A 27,395-nucleotide genomic window follows, 5' to 3' on the forward strand; every position below is an offset into this window, starting at 1 on the left:
CATCTATCACAGCAAGCCTTCCAGGTCCTGAAGCAGCAAAACAACCCCAGACCATCACACTACCACCACCATATTTTACTGTTGGTATGATGTTCTTTTTCTGAAATGCTGTGTTCCTTTTACACCAGATGTAACGGGACATTTGCCTTCCAAAAAGTTCAACTTTGTCTCATCAGTCCACAAGGTATTTTCTTGGCAATCATTGAGATGTTTCTTAGCAAATTTGAGACGAGCCCTAATGTTCTTTTTGCTTAACAGTGGTTTGCGTCTTGGAAATCTGCCATGCAGGCTGTTTTTGCCCAGTCTCTTTCTTATGGTGGAGCCGTGAACACTGACCTTAATTGAGGCAAGTGAGGCCTGCAGTTCTTTAGACGTTGTCCTGGGGTCTTTTGTGACCTCTCGGATGAGTTGTCTCTGCGCTCTTGGGGTAATTTTGGTCGGCCAGCTGGGAAGGTTCACCACTGTTCCATGTTTTTGCCATTTGTGGATAATGGCTCTCACTGTGGTTCGCTGGAGTCCCAAAGCTTTAGAAATGGCTTTATAACCTTTACCAGACTGATAGATCTCAATTACTTCTGTTCTCATTTGTTCCTGAATTTCTTTGGATCTTGGCATGATGTCTAGCTTTTGAGGTGCTTTTGGTCTACTTCTCTGTGTCAGGCAGCTCCCATTTAAGTGATTTCTTGATTGAAACAGGTGTGGCAGTAATCAGGCCTGGGGTGGCTACGGAAATTGAACTCAGGTGTGATACACCACAGTTAGGTTATTTTTAACAAGGGGTAATTACTTTTTCACACAGGGCCATGTAGGTTTGGATTTTTTCTCCCTAAATAATAAAAACCATCATTTAAAAACTGCATTTTGTGTTTACTTGTGTTATATTTGACTAATGGTTAAATGTGTTTGATGATCAGAAACATTTTGTGTGACAAACATGCAAAATAATAAGAAATCAGGAAGGGGGCAAATAGTTTTTCACACCACTGTGTGTGTGTATATATATATATATATATGTATATATATATATGTATATGTATATATATATGTATATATATATGTATATGTATATATATATGTATATATATATGTATATGTATATATATATATATATGTATATATATATGTATATGTATATATATATGTATATATATATGTATATGTATGTATATATATATATGTATATGTATGTATGTATGTATGTATGTATGTGTATATATATATATATATATATATATATATATATATATGTGTATGTATGTATGTATGTATGTATGTGTATATATATATATATATACACACAGTTCCAACAAGCACCAACAAGCTTTACTTTTTCTCTCTTTCTTTCTCCTCCACTCTCCCTCCGTCAAGCTTCGTCCTCCTCCTCCTGACTCTGGCTCCCAGAGTAGTGTCTGCTGGCCCCTTATATAGGGCACCTGGAAGTGCTCCAGGTGTCTGATGATGTGTTTCTGGCAGCACTTCCGGGTGTGGTGGAAGAGCAGTAATTGTAGCACCCCCTGGTGGCACCCGCATATCCCAACAGGGACCAAACTCCAACTCCCATGAAACCCTGCGGGAATCCGAGGCACCGCTGCAACCCAGGGGGGCTGCCATCTAACGTACACACGCAATATATATGAGCACTAGTGTTATTAATAGAAGTTCTGCCTTGCTACTTTCCCATGCATCCCATGTTTACTCAAATCTTTTTCTTCTCGTGTAGTCATGAGCATGGATATGGCATAGGTAAGGCTAGAGAGACCTGCATTACTTTGGATGTTATTCTGGGATCTTATGTATCTTCTTGAATGAATCAATAGTGTATCTTTGAGGCATTTTTGGTAGGCCAGCCTTTCCTGGGAATATTCAACACTGTTTTTTTATTTGAAAATAATGGAGTCTATAGCCATCGAAATGGCTTTGTATGGTGAATTTCAACAACTTTTTCATCATCTTTTCTGGAATTTCCTTTGATCGAAGTTTGGTGTTCTTCTAGCAGATCATGGTGACTACTTCTCTTTCAGGGTAAGGGTCAAAATATGTTGAGGTTTAGATTTCAGCAGGACTGGCTGCAGACAGGTCTGTCTGTGTTCAGTGAGTCTAATTATCATGAGCATTAACTTTCGTCAGCGTTTTGAGTGAGTAACTTAAGGAGGCAGCTACTTCTTCACATGGGCAGTTGTTGGAAAACTTTATTGCTTAAATATCTTAACACCATTTCTAAATTGTTACTTGTGTTTACTCTGTTTCCCTTTACTCTGTATTACATTTTATCTAAAGATTTGATGCCATTCATTGTGACATATTATTTATAAACCAGAAGACATCAGAAAGTGGGCAAAAACATTATCACAGCAAAACGTCCAGTCATTTGTATTACAGGTCATGATCACCATTTAATATAAAATAGAGTTAGGATTTAAAATCTGATGTCCAGGACACCTAAAACGGGGATGAGGTCAAAAAGGACCTGTAGGGAATAGCATTGAGTTAGCATTTGAAGCCATTATAAGAACTGAATGCAGCTGCTCACAATACAGTAATGAAATTTCTTGAAGGCAAAATAGACAGAATTATTTTTATTGTAGCTTATAATTGCATAAGTCATATTTTAATCACTGTTTCAAAATAAGTTATACTATCTATATTTAACAGAATATGCCTAATGTTCGAGACCATGATGCTTCTGTTTACCTTCGTCTGCAAGGCGATGCACTTTCTGTTGGAGGTTATGAGGCAAACCCCATTTTCTGGGATGAGGTAAAACTGTTATTTATTTTTTAATGCTAAAATGTACTTTCAAGTAAGATTTCATTAATATACATGTGAAGAGAAGTAAGACATTTTATTTCATTTGCTTAATGATTTAGACATGTCATTTCCTAACTAATGTAGCTGCTGTTCTTGTTTGCCTCTTAAATACCATCAAAGATTTTTCACAGAAATCATTAAGCATTCTTTGCCGTCTGGAAAGTTATATATAGATAAAACATTTTCAAATTTCCAGAAATTTTCCCTACACTGATTATAAATTACTAATGAGTTAGTGTTTTGTGCATCAGCATTTGGTGTTAGGTGTTTCACCCTCTAAATACTGTTCTTTTAAATCTGATTAAAAACAACATTTAACATTTTTACACACTTAATATTCAGCCTCTAAAAACTTAATTTTCTGCCTGTGTGCACATAGTAGTATTATGTTTTTACTTCATTGTTTTATTACTTTCATGTATATGCTTTGTCAAATTTTCGTACATGTCTAACTGAAACTGTGCATTGCACAAATATGCTTTTTTAATCCACTTTTTACTTACTTTGAACTCAAGCAAAATTGAAGTGTCGGCATTGACCTGAGTGTCTTATTTTAAGTTACTGATTTTCTTAATAAGAAACTACAGAACAATGACGAACAGTGAGCAGCAGATGATTTTAATGAAGATGAAAGTCAAAATAGTGTTTTGTTCATTTTACAGGTGTCAGACGAGTTTGCATTTGGTTTATTTGACTTGAACTGGGATGTTTTTATTCAGCACATTGAAGGTGCTATAAATCGTGTACCTGTCCTAGAAAAAACAGGAATAAAATCTACAGTCTGTGGTCCAGGTATGTTATTAATAATCAGATTTCATAAAAGGGTACTTTCAAGTTTCATACCTCCCATTTTGTATTTAAATCTATTATTGTTAGATATAACTTGAAATATCTTACATTTACCTACATTAAATTTGATCTGCCACCAACCTGCACAAGTCTGTATTCTTTTCAAGTTCCTCTGTAATGATCCCACTGATTCTAGATTATCTACTAGTCCACCTAACTTGGTATCATCTGTAAATGTAACCAGCTTGTTGCTTATATTCCTATCCATATCATTTATATATATATATATATATATTAAAAATAGCAGCAACCCTAGCACTGACTCTTGACGGACAACTCTCTTAACATCATCCAATTCTGATAAGGTTCCTCTCACCATAACCCTCTGCTTTCTGTGTTTGACTAATTTTGCACCCGCTACACACAGCACCCTGAACCTCCACTTCTTTAAGTTTGATTCCCAACCTTTGACGTGGTGCTTTATGAAATGCTTTCTGAAAATCAAGATAAATAATATCATATGCACACCTCTTATCATGTCCTTTTGTTGCTTCCTCATAGAATTCCAACTTGTTAGTCATACATGACCTCCCGTGTCTGAACCCCTGCTAACTGTTCTTAAAATTCCTACTCTTGCCATGTGTTGCTCAGTCTTCTCCTTAATAATGCCTTTCATTAATTTATCATTGTTTATTGTTTTATTATAAAGTGCTTATTAACTAAGATTGAAAAAGAATTGACCCTAACAGCAAGACCAAAAAGATTCATTGTACTATTACAGTTTTTGAACGTTGACACAAGTTTTTGAACATTGATGCAATTTCATAATTTTGGCTCTGTACACCCGCCACCACAATGTATTTAAAATAATGCCCATCATTATGTGACTGAAGTGTAGACTTTCAGCTTTAATTTAAGGGATTTACAAAAAATATTGCATGAGCCATTTAGCAATGACAGCCAAAAGTATTTGGACATTTCACTGACAAGCTAAGCTGTTCCATAGATGGGTGTGAGCAGTTCCTTCATTATTTAATTTACTTTTTAAGCAGGTAAAAGGTCTTGAATTAAAAAGAGAGCAAAATACAGCACAATAGTGAACCCGCGGCATAACAAACGCTGCATAATTATTTATTAATGGTTGAATACTTCAAAGCTCTGGTGCATCTTGTGTAGCTCCTAAAGTCTCCCCAACAACATTCCTAGCTTGTCACTTGATTTTCAAATTCAAAGAAGGAAATATTTTTCTACAAACAAAAGTTTGAGGCTTGTCAGTGGGGGTTTTAATCCCAGTACATGTGCCATTAATATGACTAATCACACTGTATTTGGAAACACAAAAAATCTGCTTTGACTGTCTGAATTTTGTGTCTTCCAACACAGTGAGAACTTTATAGATTTGACAATTCCAAAATTTCTCTCTCAAAGTAAATTTGAAACAATACATTTATTGGTAATTGAAGTCACACAAGATGTTTCTCTGTCTTAAGATAGGCGATTTCAAACATTTTGGCAATGCTTTTAAAATGGGAGTTTTTCAAATTTTGAAAATTTGTACAGAACTCTATTTGAGATGTCTCAATGAAAATTGAACTTTCCCAGTACATTTCCTTGTTGGATCAGTGTCCACATTTAAAAAAAAAAATCAATCTACTGGAAACCAAGTTGTTTCATGTGAATAGACAAACATGACAATGATGATAGGTGCTTTCACATTTTATGCAAGCATACGTGAAAATGCACTGTTACATTATACATGGCATGCTGGCTAATAAGATGGCACAGCAATCCAGGACAAAAAGGCCATTTCAGAGGACTATGAAATCTGCACAAAAAATTAAGTAAGTTTAGTCATCTGTTGAAGGTAGGTATCCTAAAAGCTGAAGAAATAGTTCTTGTGCTATTATTAATGATTCCAAAACCCCAAGGACACAAACTAATTTCAGTTTTATTGCCTTGGCAGATGGTGCCATAGCTCAAAGCTCAGTGAGTAATGGGAACAATCTGATCGTTTGTGTCAAGTATACTGCATGTTTAATTGTACCTAATTTTTTGTTCTTACACTCTCGCCTTTTTAGTTTATATGTATTTATATACTGTGAGTGTGTGTGTATATATATATATATATATATATATATATATATATATATATATATATATATATATATATATATATATATATATATATATATATATATATATGCTTTTTAGTTTATATATAAATTTACAATATATACAGTGTATAGCAAAATAGTTTAAGGATTTAATACATTCAAGCATTTAGAGCTCTAGCTAGTAGTTGTCTAATATTGGTGAATCAAAATTAAACAGTGCCTTTTGCTGAGGAGTGAAGAAGTTGTTGGCATTGTAAGTCAAGTCAAAAAATCTACAACATTTTATTTCAGGCTACAAGCATATGCTCTTTTAAAAAAATCATCTGCTACATATCGAAAGGTAATAACTATATATCTACTTTGCATGACTTTAACCTTAAACCTTTCTATAATGATGTTCTACTTTTAAAAGATTAAAGGTTAGAGCTGTTCAGGGTTAATTGATAAAGTTATAATATTTCATTACATAGCACTCACATTTGGTTAAGCGAGATATTCATAACTTTCAAACACTGAAATAATGTATTTCTTGATTTCTTCTCCTTTCCTTTACGTGTTGTACATTCTGATTGTGTATCTTCATTTCTGTACCGCTATTCTTTGTCCAATCAGAGCTCTGTTGACTCATCGACACAGTGGGCCCAACCAAATTTGTAACATATGTAAAAGTCCGGTGAGTACAGGTGCCCGCTGAAGACGCATCACTATATTATGCATCTTGGGACAGGTTTGCTCTCTTTCTGTATATCTGCTGTTTTACTGACTTACTGAATTGTCAAGTAACTTTGCCATTGTTTGAGTTTTACTGTTTCGTTTAGCATAGAGACTTCAATTCCACAAAGCAGCGGTACATTTCGGTGTCTTGTATATCTGTAGTACTAGGATGTTGTACCATGTTCGCCATTATGAATGTAGTGAGACGTCAAGCAAAAGTACACCTTTTATTTGCTAACTAAAAAGATTACAATATGCAAGCTTTCGAGGCAACTCGGGCCCCTTCTTCAGGCAAGATGCAATTAGCTTGAGTTGCCTCAAAAGCTAGCAGTATCGTAATCTTTTTGGTTAGCCAATTTATTGTGTAATTTTGCTTAACTGCTCAGTACATTTAGCATAGAGACTAACTATGGCTCTAAGTGACGACTGGCATCAGTATGGTATTCTTGTGCAGGAAATGAATTGAGTCACACAACATTAATAATGAAGGTAGTAGGGGAAAATGTGGAAGTTGTTACACTGCTATACTACTGCAGCTCGCCACTTAGCCAAGCAAAGGACTTTCCGTCAATTTCTTAACTCATAACTTTGACTTTTGTTCTGTAAAGATATGAACATTAGATTAATTGTCAATTGCAAACAGGCTATATGTGACTATGAATGTGGGGGTGTCGTGTGAGTGGACCCTACAATGAATGGGCACCTTTGTCCAGGGCTTTTTCCTGCTTTTCACCCAGTGATGTAGATATATGCTCCAGCCTTACCAGTCATGAGTTACATTTTACATGTATGAGAAGTTACAGTATGTGTTATTGCTTGTTAACTTTGTATATATTATGGTTTGCTGCAGTAAGCAGCCTTGAATAAAGATGCAGGTTGGAAGGTCATACCTTTTAATATTAGCCTGTCAATAAATCCTAAAATGCAGTAAGTGGCAATCACACTTTCTCTTAACTGTAATTCTGAAGGGAGTTTTGTTTCATACATTTCTTGCATAACTAAGTAGTTTGAAAACTACAGTAAATGGTATAATGAGGGAAAAAAGAAAGAAGTCTACTGTATTACAAAGCTGCCTGAACATATGCAGTAGGACTATAAGGAAGTCTTATCGCCATAAAATAATCAGTGCACAACTGTAGTAACCTGTTATATTGCTTGATTCACAGATGTTTGTAGCTAAAGGAGGTTTAGCAGTTCTGCCAGGTGGCGTGTGAATGCAGCTGCAGTACCTGCTTTCCCTAGATTCACTTCATCTCACAGTCACTAACATTAATAATAATGCAATTTATTTATAGAGCACCTTTCCCCTGCTCATAGCCCTTATAAAAGGTGAACAGTTTCAAATGCAAAGCTGGATATTTTCAGAACGTGAACAATAAGGATTTTGAACAATCAACGAAGAGAAACTATAGTGTTAAAGAAACATTAGTGAAGGTTAATTAATGTGTGCATTGTACATCAGTACTAATATTCTTATATTTGCTTCCCATAGAATCTAACCATTGCAGCTTTATTATTACTACTTGCCATGTAAGGCCATGCAATAAAAAGCCCGGGGTCCTAGAAACTAAAAAATAGTCAGAAAATAAACTGAAATGTAGAGATGTCTGGTTATTGAAAGGAACTACTCAGGGCTTCTCTCTCCTAGGAGGTTTTGTTTTGCCAACGTGGTCACCTTGCTTGTGTATTAGCGGTGAGAGGAAAAGTAAAATGGATACCGTTTTGCCGATGTTAACGGTTAAGCAACTTTGTCTTTCTTCTGAGGTTTTGATTTGTTGACGTCCTCACCTCGCTTGTGTATTAGCGGCAATAGGGAACATAAAAGTGATACCGTTTTGCTGTTGTCAGCATGCTGGTCTCGCTTGTGTTATTAGCGGCTAAGCGAGTTTCTGTTTCATTGGAGGCGGAACCCTTACCCTGATTCCACCTTTCACTTCCGGGCCAGACAGACAGACACACACACTTCCACTCGTAGATGTTTACGTATAAGATTATTGTTGTTGTTAGCTTACCAGGGACCTATGTGTGCCCTTATTATTTATTTATCTATTTATTGTTTTCCTTGTGTGTTAAATGTTTTTGACTCTTAAAGGAGCCAACCTTGTAGAAATTGCTCCCATAGAAAGTAGAATAACTCAATTCTATAGAATTATAGTTGTGACATATAATTATTTTCTGAGTAGTTATTTGCAAGGGATGTCTTGTGTTAGCTCTTACATTTTTATGAGAATTAACTGAAAAATAAATCAATATCCTCAGTTTATGTTCTCATGTTCTGTAGCTCTTATGTGTTACTTCAGCATTATGCAAGACATTGTCTGTGCCATACATACATATAAAAAGGCCTAGAGCTCATTATGAGCTTTGTGCTGAGAGCGTAATTTACATGTTGGTGAACCATTACTGTATTTGTGATGTTCTGTTTTCTGGGGTGAGATTGACACATGGCCAATTACTAATACAGCAGTTGTCTGACTGATAAATGTGAAGAAAATCAAAGGAACCTGAGAGGGAAGTCTGCAGGGTGTTGAATATTAGAAACGACAGCTGTTTCTGTTTCCAGAGTTGTGTGCATTTTTAACCTTATGCCTGGTTTTTCAATTCCCACTACATAAAACACATTGAACAATGCTGAAATCATGTGTTTATCACAGAAAAAAAATTGTCGTTTTCTGTTTACTTCTGCTGCAATTTCGTTATAAAATCAAATTCCTTTTACAACATGGAAACCACTTTTTGGCATTTACATAGTTGATCGAGTAATTCTGAATAATTTTATAAAACTGCTTTTTTATTTTGAGATTGACATTGTCTAGTACAGTATGTTACAGTTAATAGATGGATAACAGTGTACAGGGTGCTTTCTGGAAGCCTTGCAGTAAAAATTGAAAATGTATCACAGTTTTTTAAAAACACAGTTATCAATTTCTTGGCACAAAGTACAGGACAATCCTTAGCAATGCACATGTCAAAAATATGGCAGATGAGACCCAATATTGTGGGTCTTTCTCATGGCCACTAGATGGCATATGTGCTCTTAACATTTTTTATTTTTTCTATAACAGAAATGCTATGCATTTTAGCATATACAGTAAATGATTCAAATAAAACAGAAATACTACTTAAATATACTGTAACAATAAAGGTATGAAAGTGTTAAAAGTGATAAATGTTCAAGAAAGCTTTATAAAACCAACAGAATAGTGTGGACCGTGGAAAAATGAAGCAGAATTAATAATAATAAGAAGAAGAAAAATAAATTTTATTTATATTGCAACCTTTTCCATGCTACACTATGACAATGCCTTAACATAATTTTCATTATCACCAACTAAAATAAATAGTTGATCAGATAGCGAAAATCGGCAATGTTCAGGATGCTTTCATGAAACTATTTTTGATCTTTACTATACTTCACCTGTGAAACCATTAGTAGACTTTATATATATATACTTATATGTGACTTCCCTGGCTGACTGTGTTGGAACCAAATATGTTATGCAGGCAGTGTTGTGTAGTGGTTAAGGCTTTGGACTTCAAACTAAGAACCTATGAGTTCAGATCCCACTATTGACACTGTGTGAATTCTTCATCTGCCATTGCTTCATTTGGAAAAACTAAAGAAATGTAACCAATTGTGTCTCGTACGTTGTTAGATACTTTGGGTAAAGGCATCAGTCAAAAAGTAAGTAGTAATAATAGACCAATGATATGTAGGATCACTGCTGTGACGTTTGCAGAGCTTCAGGAACAAATGAGACACTTGAGAAGACTGAGTAATTTTTGTCTTTGTTAAAATGCAGCTTGAATGTAAAAATGTGCAAATAGCAGATTACATGTAACAGCTTCAGAAAGTTTTATTCGTTGCTTCATTACTGTCTGTAGAGTATACAGTATGGGAATTATTTTCTTACAGTTGTGCGTGAAAGTTTGTGAACCCTTTAGAATTTTCTATATATCTGCATAAATATAATCTAAATTATCATCAGATTTTCACTCAAGTCCTAAAAGTAGATAAAGAGAAACCAATTAAACAAATGAGACAAAAATATTATACTTGGTCATTTATTTATTGAGGAAAATGATCGAATATTACATATTTGTGAGTGGCAAAAGTATGTGAACCTCTAGGATTAGCAGTTAGTTTGAAGGTGAAATTCGAGTCGGCGTTTTCAATCAATGGGATTACAATCAGGTGTGAATGGGCACCCTGTGTTATTTAAAGAACAGGAATCTATCAAAGTCTGCTCTTCACAACACATGTTTGTGGAAGTGCATCATGGCACAAACAAAGGAGATTTCTGAGGACCTCAGAAAAAGAGTTGTTGATGCCCATCAGGCTGGAAAACATTACAAAACCATCTCTAAAGAGTTTGGACTCCACCAATCCACAGTCAGACAGATTGTGTACAAATGGAGGAAATTCAAGACCATTGTTACCCTCTCCAGGAGTGGTCGACCAACAAAGATCACTCCAAGAGAAAGACGTATAATAGTTGGCGAGGTCATAAAGAACCCCAGGGTAACTTCTAAGCTAAAGGCCTCTCTCACATTGGCTAATGTTCATGTTCATGAGTCCACCATCAGGAGAACACTGAACAACAATGGTGTGCATGGCAGGGTTGCAAGGAGAAAGCCACTGCTCTCCAAAAGAAAATTGCTGCTCGCCTGCATTTGCTAACGATCATGTGGACAAACCAAAAGGCTATTGGAAGAATGTTTTGTGGACGAATGAGACCAAAATAGAACTTTTTGGTTGAAATGAAAAGCGTTGTGTTTGGAGAAAGGAAAACATTGCATTCCAGCATAAGAGCCTTTTCCCCATCTCTGAAACATGGTGGTGGTAGTATCATGGTTTGGGCCAGGGCAGCTTGCCTTCATTGATGGAACAATGAACTCTAAATTATATCAGAGAATTCTAAAGGAAAATGTCAGGACATCTGTCTATGAACTGAATCTCAAGAGAAGGTGGGTCATGCAGCAAGACAACGACCCTAAGCACACAAGTCATTCTCCCAAAGAATGGTTAAAGAACAATGAAGGTAATGTTTTGGAATGGCCAAGTCAAAGTCCTGACCTTAATCCAATCGAAATGTTGTGGAAGGACATGAAGCAAACAGTTAATGTGAGGAAACCCACCAACATCCCAGAGTTGAAGCTGTTTTGTATGGAGGAATGGGCTAAAATTCCTCCAAGCCGGTGTGCAGGAATGACCAAAAGTTACTGGAAATGTTTAGTTGCAGTTATTGCTGCAAAGGGGGTTCCCACCAGATACTGAAAGCAAAGGTTCACATACTTTTGCCACTCACAAATATGTCATATTCGATCATTTTCCTTAATAAGTAAATGACCAAGTATAATATTTTTGTCTCATTTGTTTAACTGGTTTCTTCTTATCTACTTTTAGGAGATGAGTGAAAATCTCATGATATTTTAGGTCATATTTATGCAGAAATATAGAAAATTCTAAGGGTTCACAAACTTTCAAGCACAACTGTAACAGTTTTGGAGCTGGCAGCACAGTGGTTAACACTTATGCCTTGCAGATCCAGCATCCATTGCTAGAATTCTTATTTATCCCAATGAGTATGTATATGTGTGTCCTATGATGGACTTAACTCCTGTTTAGGACTGGTTCCTCCCTTGTGCCCGGTGCTTACCAGACCCCACAACCAAGTAGATTTGAGAATATTATGCTATAAATACATCCTACTGTACTCTTAAAAGGTAGAAAATCTGTCACACTGGTTCCACGGTTACTATATAGGAATCACTAACAAGTGTGATTCATTCCTGCAAACAAAGCTGAATGTTTACTTTGAGATGTTTATGCTTTGAAGCTATTGATCCAGTAAATTATTGTTGCACTTGTGCTTGCAGCACACATTGTTTTTTGAAGTTTGTACTAGTATATTACTCTTAAGGGGATAATCGGTGATTTAATTGTGAAAGGAACTAACTGGGAAAAATCTTTAAATTTGGTGGCTATGTGAAATGAAATCTTAATGTTAAAGACTGGGTATGCTGAAGTTACTGTCCAGGTAAATTAAATTCTAATATTGATGGGCAGCATGGTGGCACAGCTCATGGAAACTGCCTTGCTGTTTCTTTGTCTGGGGTATGGTATAAATTCTTTTTATGTGTTTTCCCTCAGATCCCAAAGGTGCGTTTAAAGTTGTTTGGTGATTCTAAAGTGACCTAGTCTCAGGGTGTTCTTCATTGGGCATGTCATTTGTGGTTGGTTTTACCTTGCACCCAGGGCTCCTGGGAAGGCCTCCAATCATTTTCATTCTAAAAATACATTAAGTAGGTTCAGAAAATAGACGGATGTATTCTTTGCAAATAACAAAGAAATGATCACAGGCAATACAGCAGATCTAGTCTAAAATGTTTGTTAAGTAACATTTAATATTTATTAAGTGTAGATCCTGCGTCACTATTATATTAGCATTGTATGAGGAAAAAAACATAAATATTTTATTGCAGTTCAACATATGTTGATTTTAATAGGTACCAATTTTTAACCATTTTTAAGCCATATCTTTGTAAGGTTTTATAGATTGAGACTCAGAGACTGTAATGATGAATCTGTGTCTAATAAGTTAATGCACAAAGAACAAATATCAGAATATGTTCTTAAACCACATGGGAGGAATTTTTTCACATTAACTTAAGCCTTAGTTCAAATTTCTTTACATAAAATCTATAAAAATGTACAGAGAAGGCATAGCTTCTTAGTTTATTAAAAATGTGGCCAAAATGTTCTCTTCTTATGTAGTTTCAAGTATTCTGTTTTATGCCTCTTGCTGCTAAAATGAATAGTACTGAAATTCAAAAAAATTTGAGTCTACTATCATGAAGTATATTGAAAGCAAGTATCACATTTTCTGCTGGGGCCTCGACACCGCAAAACCTTATATGTCATCTCATCACATAATATCCATATCATGAAAATAAATCTAAAATACTGTATTTGTCCTGCAAAAGAGGGAGAAATGTAGAGGGCAAGGCATTCAAACTATACGTTTTACAACAACGTAAGAGAGAATATGGCGTCCAGCCTCACGTTTAGTATGGGTGTTGGGTGCAATAAGTGCAGAGTAAACTAATACTTCACATAGTATCAGTAAAAAAATAGTATTTCAGAAGAGGAAACAGAATTGAAGGTATACCAATAGTTTCTCATAGACTAGGAAGAAGATTCAGATTCTTTTGAGTTTTGACAACTAGTGAAACAGTGCAGCAGATCTGCTGGTTCATATTAAGTAATTATGAGAAGACAAAGGTTGCATTGTGTGTGTTTCATTATCATATAATAATACTTATCATTATTATTATTATTAGAAGTAGAATATGTTAGATTTGAATACACTATGGGAGGGTTAAACTAGAAAGTGCACCATAGTTTAAGCACCTAGGGGTCATAGTGGACTAATCACCATTTACATCAAGACAGTATACAGAAGAAATCAAGAAGGCTAATAGGATGTTAGGTTATGTGATTGTAATGTGATTAGTACAAGTCAAGGAAGGTTATGGTTAAATGATGTAATGCACTCTTAACGCCTCATCTGTAGTAATTCCATGAGAACCCTAAATACAAAGAGGACTTTTTCATTTATGTTAGGTAGATTGCCCAGTGGGGACTGGGCGGTCTCTTGGTCTGGAATCCCTGCAGATTTTATTTATTTTTTTTTTCTCCAGCCATCTGGAGTTTTTTTTGTTTTTTCTGTCCACCCTGGCCATCGGACCTTACTTATTCTATGTTAATTAATGTTGACTTATTTTTATTTTTTATTATGTCTTCTATTTTTCTATTCTTCATTTTGTAAAGCACTTTGAGCTACATTTTTTCTTGTATGAAAATGTGCTCTATAAATAAATGTTTTTGTTGTTGCTTTGTATAGCACTGGTCTCCATATTACAAAAAATATGTAGCAGCACTATGGATACTCCAGAGGAGAGCGACTAGGCTGATTTTGGAAGTAAGAGGAATAAGCTATGATGAGAGATTGAATTAGCTGAACCTTTTAGTGTAAGCAAATTGAGATTAAGATGTGATTGAGGGTTTAAGATTATGAAGCAAAGTTATACTTTGGATCTCAGCTGTTACATTAAAATACATTCTTCAACAAGAACATGAGGTCATGGTGGGAAACTTGTTACAATAAAAGTTTTTCTTTACACAAAGGACCATAGACACATTAAATAAATTACCAAGTAGTGTTAAGGGTGATGCAGAACCAATAGAAACACCAAGCCAAGTATAAAACCTGTGGATTCTGACATTCTGAACACCTGATTATGATATCTTCTAATCTGAAAAGTCTTTACCCCAATTTACACAGCAAGGTCAACATTAAAAAACAAAATCAACCAAATATTATGAAGCTATCTGACAGATTGAAAGTCATTTTTCTTGGTTTGTGGAGTGGGATCTTTTTAGATCTTATTACTCACATAGTATCCTATTAAAATATGCCTGGCTATGCTTTTTCCAAAGCTTTATGTTACATTAAAAGGATCCTGACTGAAAAAATTATTATTTTTTTTTCCTTTTATTTATTGTGAAAGTCAATTATCCCCACTGTGCCTCTAGAACCAGCATGCAGGCTTTTGTTGGTATGGGCCAATGTTAGGCAGATTTACATTTAGCAGACCTGATTTAATTGGGTTAGATTCAGTAGGTAGTAATCACTATTTTACATCTACATTACATCTACAAGTACATTTTTCAAGGACAAAAATTAAAAAAGCAAAGAGCTCTGCACCAGACTATTTACTATATAGTATGCTACCATCTCCCATCAAAAATATATCTCACAAAGTACCTTTTGAAAATATGCAAGCAAGTTTAAATAGATGTCCACAGCACTCTGAAAATATTTTAACACCAGATTGATGAAAAATGTTCTTTTATGTAGTAGATATGACAGCTCCTCAACGGCTGCATTTAAGTTTAATTGTTTGAGTGGTTAAAGCAATTTGGATCAACACACTAAAGAAGATGAAAACAGAGTACACCTGAATAAAAGTCGGGGAGTTCAAATTTTAGTCCATTAGTCAACCTGGAAGGATAACTCAGTAATTTAGATAAATTGGTGCACTCTAAAGTTATTAAACCAAAGAACCTTAACAAAGGTTAAATTGTATACATGTTCTGTACACCAGAATGATGAGAGCTGGCTGTGATGCACTGGATCAGTGTGAGTCATCTGCTGTGTTTCATCAAGATCTAAAGGTAGCTTCTGCATTATTGCATTATGCTTTATTAATCCCAAGGGGAAATTCACATACTGCAGCAGCAGCATACTGATAAAAAACAATATTAAATTAAAGAGTGATAAAAATGCAGGTAAAACAGACAATAACTTTGTATAATGTTAATGTTTACCTACCCCCAGGTGGAATTAGAGTCGCATAGTGTGGGGGAGGAACGACCTCCTCAGTCTGTCAGTGGAGCAGGACATTGACAACAGTCTGTCACTGAAGCTGCTCCTCTGTCTGGAGATGATACTGTTCAGTGGATGCAGTGGATTCTACATGATTGACAGGAGCCTGCTCAGCGCCCATCGCTCTGCCACGGATGTCAAACTGACAAGCTGCATGCCTACAATAGAGCCTGCCTTCCTCACCAGTTTGTCCAGGTGTGGGGCGTACCTCTTCTTTATGTTGCCTCCCCAGCACACCACCGCGTAGAAGAGGGTGCTCGCCACAACCGTCTGATAGAACATCTGCAGCATCTTTTTGCAGATGTTGAAGGACGCCAGCCTTCTAAGGAAGTATAGTTGGCTCTGTTCTCTTTTGCACAGAGCATCAGTGTTGGCAGTCCAGTCCAATTTGTCATCCAGCTGCACTCCCAGGTATTTATAGGTCTGCACCCTCTGCACACAGTCACCTCTGATGATCACGGGGTCCATGAGGGGCCTGGGCCTCCTAAAATCCACCACCAGCTCCTTGGTTTTGCTGGTGTTCAGTTGTAGGTGGTTTGAGTCACACCATATAACAAAGTCCTTGATTAGGTTCCTATACTCCTTCTCCTGCCCACTCCTGATGCAGCCCACGATGGCAGTATTGTCAGTGATCTTTTGCACGTGGCAGGACTCCGAGTTGTATTGGAAGTCCGATGTATATAGGCTGAACAGGACCGGAGAAAGTACAGTCTCCTGTGGCGCTCCTGTTAAATGTACTGTATATTATAAAAATATATAAAATATATGAATACAAAACTCATAGTATACCTAGTGAAATAAAATTCTCACTTGCATGTCTTTTCAGCACAGTTGAATATAATACAATATAAGCAAAAACACATAAAGAAAGAAAAAAGTATACCCAGAATGCAACATATTGTATATACTGTATAGTCAAACAGGAAGTAACGTCCATGTCTGTCTTGGGGCTTGTCCTCTGGTCCATGGTTGAAAGAGAATAGGGAAGTGAAATGCACAATCCCTCAGGCATTTGGGGCAACTGTCTTATCCTATTAGAGCAGTACTTCCCAAACTCGGTCCTGGGGACCCACTGTGGCTGCAAGTTTTTGTTCTAGCCAAGTTCTGGTTTTCATTGGACTCTGTCAATGTAGAAATTACAAACAAAGTTTGGTAAATTTTTATTAAAATATAATAGTTATATGGGGAATATGAATTTTTTTTAAGTCGTTAACAGTATTTTCAGCCTTGTTTTCATTCTGCTTTTCCAGGTGTTCTGGTTATTTAATTGATTATTTAGTAATTAGCAGTTCTGACACTGAAGTCATTGCTGCTTTTATCCTCCTGGGTGTCTGCTGTGCTGGTTGTTAATTGTCACTATTAGGGTTAAATGAAGGGAGCAAACTACACGTGAAAAGGAGAAAATAATAGGAAAACAACAAAAGAGATTTAAGCCTTTTATAGCTTTAGAAAAAATAGAAATATTTCTAAATATCTTATAAATGTAAAAACTGTTCTGTTTTTCTGAATGTATGAATGAGTAAAAAAGACCAGCTAATTAAATGAGATCAGTTGTTATCGATTATTATCACCGATTGTGAATCTGGTTGGAACAAAAACCTGCAGCCACAGTGGGTCCCCAGGACCGAGTTTGGGAACCGCTGGATTAGAGCCTTGTTTATGCTTGTTGATGCTCTGTATGTGCACACATGCATCATTATATAGTGTTATGCTACAATACTAGCTGTTATGATTAGCTGTTTAGTAGCCGTATGATCTGTAAAAAGAAACTGTACCTGGTACTAGTGCCATTTTGTTTTGCTAACATTAATTTTATTTTTATTTTTTTCATTTTTATTACTATTTAATTTAATATTAATATAAAATTTAATATCTATCTATCTATCTATCTATCTATCTATCTATCTATCTATCTATCTATCTATCTATCTATCTATCTATCTATCTATCTATCTATCATTATTCCTGTACCATTTGCCAGAAGGAAGAAACGAGAAAGCGACTGTGTATGATGGCTGTTCTTTAATTATCCTTTTTGACTTTCTAAGGCAGATATGTTGTATATATCCTAAAGAGATAATAGCTGGATTCTGGGAATATTCTTTGACGACTTCACCCTCTGCAGGGCTTTTCTATTTTGAGACGAGCAGGTACCATAGCAGAGCGTAGATGTGGACTCTACTGCACACATGTAGAATTGAATTAAAGCAGGTGGAGAAATGCAAGGTTTCCTCAGGCACCTAAGTAAATAGTAGCACTAGTAAACACAAACTGGGTTGTGCTCACTTATGTTCATTGGTGATAATCACTCCAAGAAATTTAAGATGCTCAACTGTATTCCCTCCAGTGCAGATGGCAGTGTGGCCTGTCCTTTGCTACCAGAAGTTTTGCTGGCATTAAGGGTGAGATTGTTTTCTAGGCACTGTTGAGTCAGCAGGTATATGTTTTCTCTGTAAACTGTCTCATGTTTGTTAGTGGTCAGGCCTATGATAGTTGTGCCTACTGCAAATTTAATATTGTAGTTGAACCTTTGCTTGTCCACACAGTGATAGGTGAACATGAAGAACAGAAGGAGACTCAAGACCCCATCCCATGGGGTGCCTATGTTAAGTGTCAGTGTTGAGGATGTGATGATACCAATCTACACAGGTTAAGGTTTGTTGGTTAGGATAGGGCAAATGAAATAGAAGCAGAATGCAGTGAGTACCGTGGCCAGAATTAACAAGTGATTTCAGCTCAGGTATATTCTAAAGCTGTGATAAAATTAACAAGATGTCATCTATAGGGGTAAAATGCTTTTTGTTAGACATTTATGAGGGTGCAGAGACATAAATACTGCATCAGGTCAATTTACGCATTTGGTGCACCATTTTCATTTTTGGGATTTACTCATAATAGAAAGTTGCAAGCAGTGTTGAACCATTTGTTTAGTTAGATTCATTAATGGAATTGGTGCTTTGCCTTTAAGTTATTTCAATAACTGGCTGCTAAATAAATTAAAGTGTGTTTGTATCAGGCACTGCACTACTAAGATGCAATCTTGTTGTTTCAGAGCAGGGTATACAGTAGAGTAGGTGTAAGATTTGTTGGGTCACTAAAATATTTTTGTTGCAATTCATCATTAATAAATTGAAGGTAAATATTAGGTACATGCATGTACCGTCATTCCAGAAATAATATATACATATATGTAAACTGGATATTTAAACAGCATTTTAAATATGAGCCATTCTATTGACAGTTTTTGGTCAACAGCCCTACAAACATAAGAGCTCACTTAGAATAAATGTGAATGATTACTCGACCATGTGTGTATTATAAATGAATGATCTCCAATTTAATTTGGAGATTGCAGAGATATTCAAGTATACATCTCTGCAGTCTGGATCTTCAAGTAGGTGGAACTGACTCCAATGGACACCAATAGAATCTAAATGCAGACCTCCAGAGGTACACCTGGTTACACTATGGTTAAGATTAGTGGTTATGTAGCTCAAATAATGACGATTGTCCATAAAGTCAACTCCAGGGTGCAAACAACAGACTGCGGAGATACCTGATGTGAGAATTTGAAACCTACGTCTACAATTAAAAATAACAAATATAATGGGTGAAATAAAGGTTTTCTCTAAAGGTGTAACAGATGGATTTTTAGCCTATAGGGATATCATTTAAACTTTAATTACAGTCAAATAAAAAATCAAATTAGCTGCAGTATGTCACAGAATCAAATCATAATACTGTACTTAATATATTTTAAAACATAAAATAAATCTTATTTCAAGTATTAGAGTAGCATTGTATTGTGGAGACCCTAGCTGTTCCCACTCGTATTACCCTTAAAATGTAAGGCTTTTCAGTTTAATGTACAAATCCTTTCACTTTCACTTTCATTTTGCTTTTTGGTTTTGTGTTTGATTGAGTTATTATATTATGAACTTTACTTGCAATTTGAGTTTCCTTACATTTTTACAAAAGTACATATGCTCTTTTAAACATAACGGTCAAAATGTCTGCTTATGTAAGTTGTAATTGTGTTAAAATTGCCAGTGATTTTCTTTTCATTTATATTCACATAACAATCTCTGCATTTCATTTCCCCAGAATCCTTCACTGCTGACCATAAACCTTTAATGGGCGAGGCTCCAGAAGTGCGTGGGTTCTTTCTGGGCTGTGGATTCAACAGTGCAGGTACATTTTATCTAAGAAATGATTGGTTGCATCTAAGAATAATTAATTTGTCAGTGTCAACTGTGCTAACAGAGTATTTTTTAAGAAATATGAAAAAGAAAAGTTCCTGTTTGTGTCAGCTGCCATTAGAAATTGGCTTGTGAATTTATAATTTAAATTGTCTCTTTCTTGAAATGTATGTATAGTATGTGTGTTCAGGGGGGTGTGTGTGTGTGTGTGAACACAAAAATGTTTAACAAAGAATTCAGGAACTGGTGCACACCCCATTTAATGTGTGTGTATTGTTTACAATGCTGCATCAAGAGTTCTCTCCTTCGATCGATACTCCTGAGGTGACTTGGAGTTGTTCTAGTTGGTTGAAATCTTCTGGCCTGTGGGAGGAAGTAGGAGACTGTTAAATGACTGTTTAATAATAAAGTTTTAAATCCAATATGTTGGCTTCTGAATTTCCATTCCCACTTCACTCCTTAATTTACACTTCACACAGGGAGGGATTTATCTCTATGAAATAAGTACCAAAAAGCAATTTAATCTCGATGCTGGGTGTCTTTAGCAGTCTCTCTGGCAGGTTTGCCTGCTTGTCGTTCCATCTAAGCACCATCTTCTTACCACTTATCACTGTTCCTTCTGGGTTATTTTAGTTCCATTGTGTTGCCATTCTCTCTTCTGGCCTTGTTTGTGTTGATATAGTTCTGGACTTTCTCTTTGTTAACAGAAAATATGAAAGATTACAAAATACGTCATGTGTTTCAAGGGCAACGTCATTTCAATCTTACTGCAAATTTTATATTGATGTGTAAATGCAAATTTATCAGTTTGGAATAAATGCTATTTTGTCTTGAGTATAGAATGCCGTATTTATATATTGAGAATTTATAATTTGCTGTTGTTGAGCACGAAGTAAAATATCAATGCATTATTTTTTAATATAGATTTTAATATTTTTATTTACATGCAATCTTCCACTTTTCTTTTGTGTCACAATATTTTTTTCCCATAAGGTATGATGCTTGGGGGTGGATGTGGCAAGGAACTTGCCCACTGGATAATCCATGGCCGTCCAGAGAAGGACATGTATGGATATGACATTAGGTAAGGAAATCCTTCACTTTCACTTGGCCTACTGTGGAAGTGATTTGCAATAAATTGTGCTTTTCACCGCCTAAACCTGTGATATTTTGACATTTATGTGTCTCTTTTAATAAAAATAAGTGGTTTTGATATTTAAATGAATGCTAGCATGAAGATTTCATTGGTTGTACCCGTAAAAGGTAAAACATTAATTATCTTTAACGTTTTATCTCATTTTTGTTGAAATGGATATACTGTATACTAAATACCATAATCTTATCTTTGTAATCCTGTGTGTCATTATTACGAAAAGTCATGAATCATTAGTCACATCAGTATTAGATTTCCAATTATCTCCCTCTGACTAGGTAGTTAAATGAAAGGGTGTAAGGGTGGAAATTGGATCTATTTAGCTTTAAGTAACACTTAATAGATTATTATTTTTAGAAGTGGAAGATAAAATGTTACTTATGGTAAAATTTAGATTTTGTCTGTGGAACAAAAAATATTTTAATGCCTTTTATGAAATGTGATCCAATATGACCCAGACCCTGTGTTCAACCACTGATTCAGGAACTGCCTTTATGGTGTTTATATGTCACTCCTGAATTTGTTTAACTTTCCTCTGGGACTGTGGTTTCTCATAAGGGCCGAATACATATTTTCAGACTAAATGACGAAGCTAAATTTCGTCAGGATACAGTTAATTTTATACTGTTCATTGTGGGAATAGGATTATTGAAGTTTACACTACTTCAGATTTGGATTAGCCAAGATAAATGATATGTAGATATTTTAAAAATCTTATTATTATTTTTACCACAGTTCTTTTAACGTCACCTGTTTGTTGTCTGGTACAAATCTATATTTAACCCACTTCCTATTGTTCAAATGACTTGAAATTATGCACACTTACTCACTTCCGATGACAATACATGAATCAATAATCATTTTCACTAATTGAGCAATTAATACATGTTAATTAAGAAATGAAATTTTCATATGAAGAATAGTTAAAGATTTCACCAATAGATGACGCTAGTAATGGACTGAAATATTAAAGGAAGTGTTAAAATATCGATTACAAAATTATACTAAAACAAACCCAAGACAAAAAAGTAAAAAAAAAAATATATAAAAGAATACTTTTTAAAAACCACGCTTATATTAAGTTAAAAAGTATACTAAAAAGTAAAACATAAGTCTATCATACATCACTTGTAAAATAAAAGCTTTTCATCAATCAATACGATCTTAGCAAAGCGCCCACGCTTTTATTTTACGAGTGATGTATGACTTATGTTTTACTTTTTAGTACACTTTTTTACTTAATATAAGCATGGTTTTTAAAAATTAATTATATATAGTGGCATGCGATGGGGGTGGAGCCCAGCCTGGACGCCCAGGAGGACTGGAGGAGGGCTTGTGCCTCCTCCAGACAACGAGGGGGCGACCGACCTCGTTGTGTTGGGGGCCATGGGTAGAGGGCATGGAAGCCCAACCCTGTAGGGGCCTGTGGCCACTGCCAGGTGGTGCCCCGGTGCCTGAAGAACCGTGGACCTCAGCACTTCCGTCACACCTGGAAGTGCTGGGGGGAAGAGGACTGGGAACACTCGGAGGGCTTCCAGATGCGCAGCCGGCACTTCCGCCACACGGGGGCTTGTCTGCGGGGGATTGCCGGGGAAGCAGCTGGAGCCCATCCGGGTTGGTATTTAAGGGGCCACCTCCCTTCCGTCATCAGCAAGAGTTGGGTGGAAGAGGACGGAGCTTGAAGAGAGGAGTGGAGGCGGCCAGAAAGGCAATTTGTGACTGTTAGGCCTGGACTGGGGGATCGTAGCTGGAGGCACTGGGTTCGTGCACTGAACATTTATTGTAAATATAATTGTAAATAAAGGAGTGTGTTGGGTGAAACAATGATGTCCGCCTGTCTGTTTCTGGGGCCAGTTCCACAATATATTATTTACTTCACTGTTATTGTGTAATTTAGTAATGCGTTATATGACTGTATGTGGATATTGGGAATTCTTTTGCACAAAATATCAGTGGGCATTGTGGGCAATGTATTTTATTATTTAAATAAATATACAGATCCTAATTAACAATTTGACAAAATGGCATACTAATATTTTATTATTACATACTATTCACTTGCCCTTGGAGTTTGTATCTTCACTGAGTTTTTGTTTTTAGTGGTGTAAATCTACTGTTTAAATTGCATATATAATTTTTAACCCAAATAAATGCCCTGTTTTGAGAATGTAGAGATAAAAACTGGATTTACTACTAATGTAAGAGAGTAGTAATATGGAACAGTGGCTTTTTACACTCTGTATTTGGAAAAACACCATTTGCCCCCTGAAAAGCTGATTTCTGCTATCTTTAAACTGCTAGAATAGGCTAAGGCTCCATGTGTTGCCTGTAATTTGTTTAAGTGAGTTAAGAACATTATATTATGTTTTCTTAAAAAAGAAACAAAAAATGAAACTGAGGAACGGAGTCACTATTTTTTTACTTTTACTTCTTATTAGGGATAACTGTTACATGCCCATCCTATTTTGAAAGCATTTACTCAACTGTGTTAACCTTTGCTACTGTATATTCTCAATATTTAACTTCCATCCATCCATCCATCCATCCATCCATCCATCCATCCATCCATCTTCTTCCCCTTATCCGGGGTCGTGGTCGTGGGGGCAGCAGCTTAAGCAGAGAGGCCCAGACTTCTCTCTCCCCGGCCACTTCTTCCAGCTCTTCCGGGAGAATCCCAAGGCGTTCCCAGGCCAGCCAGGAGACATAGTCCCTCCAGCGTGTCCTGGGTCTTCCCCGGGGCCTCCTCCCGGGTTGGACATGCCCGGAACACCTTACCAGGGTGGCGTCCAGGATGCATCGTGATCAGATGCCCGAGCCACCTCATCTGACTCTTCTCTGAGCCCCTCCCGGATGACTGAGCTTCTCACCCTATATTTAAGGGAAAGCCCAGACACCCTGCGGAGAAAACTCATTTCAGCCCCTTGTATTCACGATCTCGTTCTTTCGGTCACTACTCATAGCTCATGACCATAGGTGAGGGTAGGAACGTAGATTGACTAGTAAATTGAGAGCTTTGCCTTACGGCTCAGCTCTTTTTTCACCACGACAGACCGATGCCGCACCGATCCGCCTGTCGATCTCATGGTCCATTATTCCCTCACTCATGAACAAGACCCCGAGATACTTGAGGGCACTCCACCCTTTTCTGGCTGAGGACCATGGTCTCGAATTTGGAGGTGCTGATTCTCATCCCAGCCGCTTCACACTCAGCTGCGAACCATTCCAGAGACAGCTGAAGATCACGGCCTGATGAAGCAAACAGGACAACATCATTTGCAAAAAGCAGTGACCCAATCCTAAGTCCACCAAACCGGACCCGTTCAACACCCTGGCTGCGCCTAGAAATTCTGTCCATAAAAGTTATGAACAGAATCGGTGACAAAGGGCAGCCCTGGTGGAGTCCAACTCTCACTGGAAACGTATATTTAACTTCTTGAAAAAAATGAAGGGAACACATAATCATATCATTCTAACACCAAGTCAGTTAAGCTTCAGGGATATCAGTCTGTCCAGTTAGAAAGCATAAGCAATTGGGAATCAACTTCACCTTCTTTGCTGCAAATGAAAGTGACAACAGGTGCACTGGAGAGGCAATAGCAAGACACCCCACAAAAAGGGAATGGTTTTGCAGATGGTGACCACTGACAGTTGCTCTCTCCTTATGCTTTCTGACTGATTCTTCTCTAATTTTGCATTTTGCTAGTGTCCTTGTCACTACTGGTAGCATGCAGCCGATTCTGGTTGCACAGGTAGTCCAACTCCTCCAGGATGGCACATCCACACGTGCTGCCGCAAGATGGTTTGCTACGTTTCCCAGCACAGTCTCAAGAGCATGGAGAAGATACCAGGAGATGACCATTACACAAGGTGAGCTGGTCAAGGCCATGAAAGGGCATCATCCCAGCAGCAGGACTGGTATTTGCTTCTTTGTGCAAGGATGAACAGGAGGAGCACTGCCAGAGCCCTACAATATGACCACTATCTTGCTACTGATATTCATGCTACTGATCAAACTATCAGAAATGGACTCCATGAGGGTCGCATGAAGGCCCAACGTCCTCTATTGGGACCTATGCTCACAGCCCATCACTGTGCAGCTCGATTTGTATTTGCCAGAAAATATACAATTGCCAGCTCTACAAATGGCATCCCGTTCTCTTCACAGATGAGAGAAGGTTCACACTGAGCATATGTAACAGACAAGGAGGAGTCTGGAGATGCCTCGGTGAATGTTTTGCAGCTTGCAACATCATCCAGCATGACCGGTTCATCAGTGGGTCAGTAATAGTCAGGAGTGGCACATCTTGGCAACAATACCCTGACTGCTGTTTGATACCAGGATGAATTACTCATGGCCATTTTCATACCTTAAGCTAGTGCAGTGGGCACTGGGTTCCTCCTAGAGCAGGTCAATTCCTCAGGACAGTGAGGAGCTCATTGATGCCCTGATCCAGACCTAGGAGGATATCCCCCAAGACACCATCAGGTGCTTGCCCAGCCATTGTCAGGAACGCATACAGTGAGGGCCATACGCACTGCTGAGTCACATTATGAGTTGCTGTGCTGAAATTCACGTAAGCTGGATCAGCCTGTGCTTTCAATTTTTGACTTTGATTTTCGGTGTGATGTACATCATCTTGTTCTCAACGAATTACATAGTATTACTCAGTAAAGATTTTCCAGTTGAATATTTCATTCATTGAGATTCATTAAAGTGTGATTTAAGTTTTCCCTTAATTTTTTTGAGCAGTGTACTGTATATTTTCTAGATCTCTGTATTTTACATTCACGTTAAGTCCTTGTTCATAAGGTGCCCTAAACTGACCAAAATAGGCACAAGGAATGGATGAATGGACACTCAAATTTCGTACTTTGTAGATATTAATGCATGCAGCACATAAGTGAAATTTGTATACTATGCACTAGTTTTTATAAAGAACTTTAGTTAAAAATATCTCCAAAATTTCCATGAAAAATGATTATTTTATAGTGTTATAAGAAGTGATGAACGTTAGCATAGGGGCTTATCCACTTAATCAGTATGTTTTCTTGGTTTAAAATAATTGCCAATAGTGATACACTGGCAATTGTCTCAGATAACAGACACAATGACTACATGGGTTTCAAAACACCTTTTAAAGACTGTACTTCAATCATTTAATTGTCTGCTTTGTATCATGGCTAAGCACATGGGCCAGGTGTTCATTTTATTGTATATGATGAATACGAAGGATGCACAGATAAAAGCATAATCAATAAAGAAGTTACCCCAAAAGTATTCTGCATTTACTCCATACTAAACGTCTGTATTTCTGAACTATTAATCTTCAAGTAACACCTCTACCTGCCATTGTAGGCAAAGAAAGTCAAAGATCTGAGGCCCACAAATCAGGCTTATTTGTTCAATAATACTTTTTTTCTAAAATGAGACTACAAATGACGCATTTACTTTGCATAATGATTTAAGAAAATGTAAATATTTCTAACGAGGTATCCATCCCCCAGTAGAGGCATTTAAATATGTTTGAGAAAATTTAAGAATATTATGCAGTTTCTACTTTGTTGTATCTTCAAACAACTACTACATTAAACAGCTCAGCGTTGCCTTGCTAGTCTTAGCATATCAGAGCAGACTACTTTAATTAGTAGCATCATAAAGTAAAAGCAGAAAGCCCAAAATCGTATACCTTATATCTCCTGTATTTTGGAATATTTACTGTATTTAATGCTGCAGGCATAGAGAGTGACATGCAAAATGTTATAATGCTATGAAATGATTGTTTCAGTATCACAATATTCTAAGCCAGGGGTCCTCAATCACGGTCCTGGAGAGCCGCAGTGGCTGCAGGTTTTTGCTCCAACCCAGTTGCTTAATAAAAAGCACTTATTGCTAAAGTAACACTTCTGCTTCACTTTAGTGATTTTGAGCCCTTATTGCTTAATTTTGTCTTAAACAGCTATTTTAATTGCTCCTTATTATCAATAACCTGCAAATGACAAGAGAGAGCAGCATTTCTCCATTTAGCTTATTTACATTTACACCTTTGTGTATTTATCTGCACTATTGGGTTTAATTAAATACTTGGAAGAAAAATGAAGAGAAAAAAGTGAAGGACTGAGAATTACTCGTCCATTTTAGCCTTCAAATCATTTGCATGATAGAAAG

At 36.7% G+C, this 27,395-nt stretch overlaps 1 protein-coding gene across 1 annotated transcript in view; it reads left to right on the top strand.

Annotated features, from left to right (window-relative positions):
* sardh (sarcosine dehydrogenase) overlaps positions 1-27,395 on the top strand; it is a 249,311-nt gene that overhangs the window by 48,596 nt on the left and 173,320 nt on the right. Inside the window, exons 7-10 of the mRNA XM_039762751.1 lie at positions 2,653-2,757; positions 3,471-3,600; positions 19,982-20,068; positions 21,070-21,160. Coding sequence (XP_039618685.1) covers positions 2,653-2,757; positions 3,471-3,600; positions 19,982-20,068; positions 21,070-21,160 — 413 coding nt within the window. The remainder of the gene's footprint in view (positions 1-2,652; positions 2,758-3,470; positions 3,601-19,981; positions 20,069-21,069; positions 21,161-27,395) is intronic.

This window comes from Polypterus senegalus, chromosome 9, assembly GCF_016835505.1.
Source record: "Polypterus senegalus isolate Bchr_013 chromosome 9, ASM1683550v1, whole genome shotgun sequence".
Taxonomy (NCBI): domain Eukaryota; kingdom Metazoa; phylum Chordata; class Cladistia; order Polypteriformes; family Polypteridae; genus Polypterus; species Polypterus senegalus.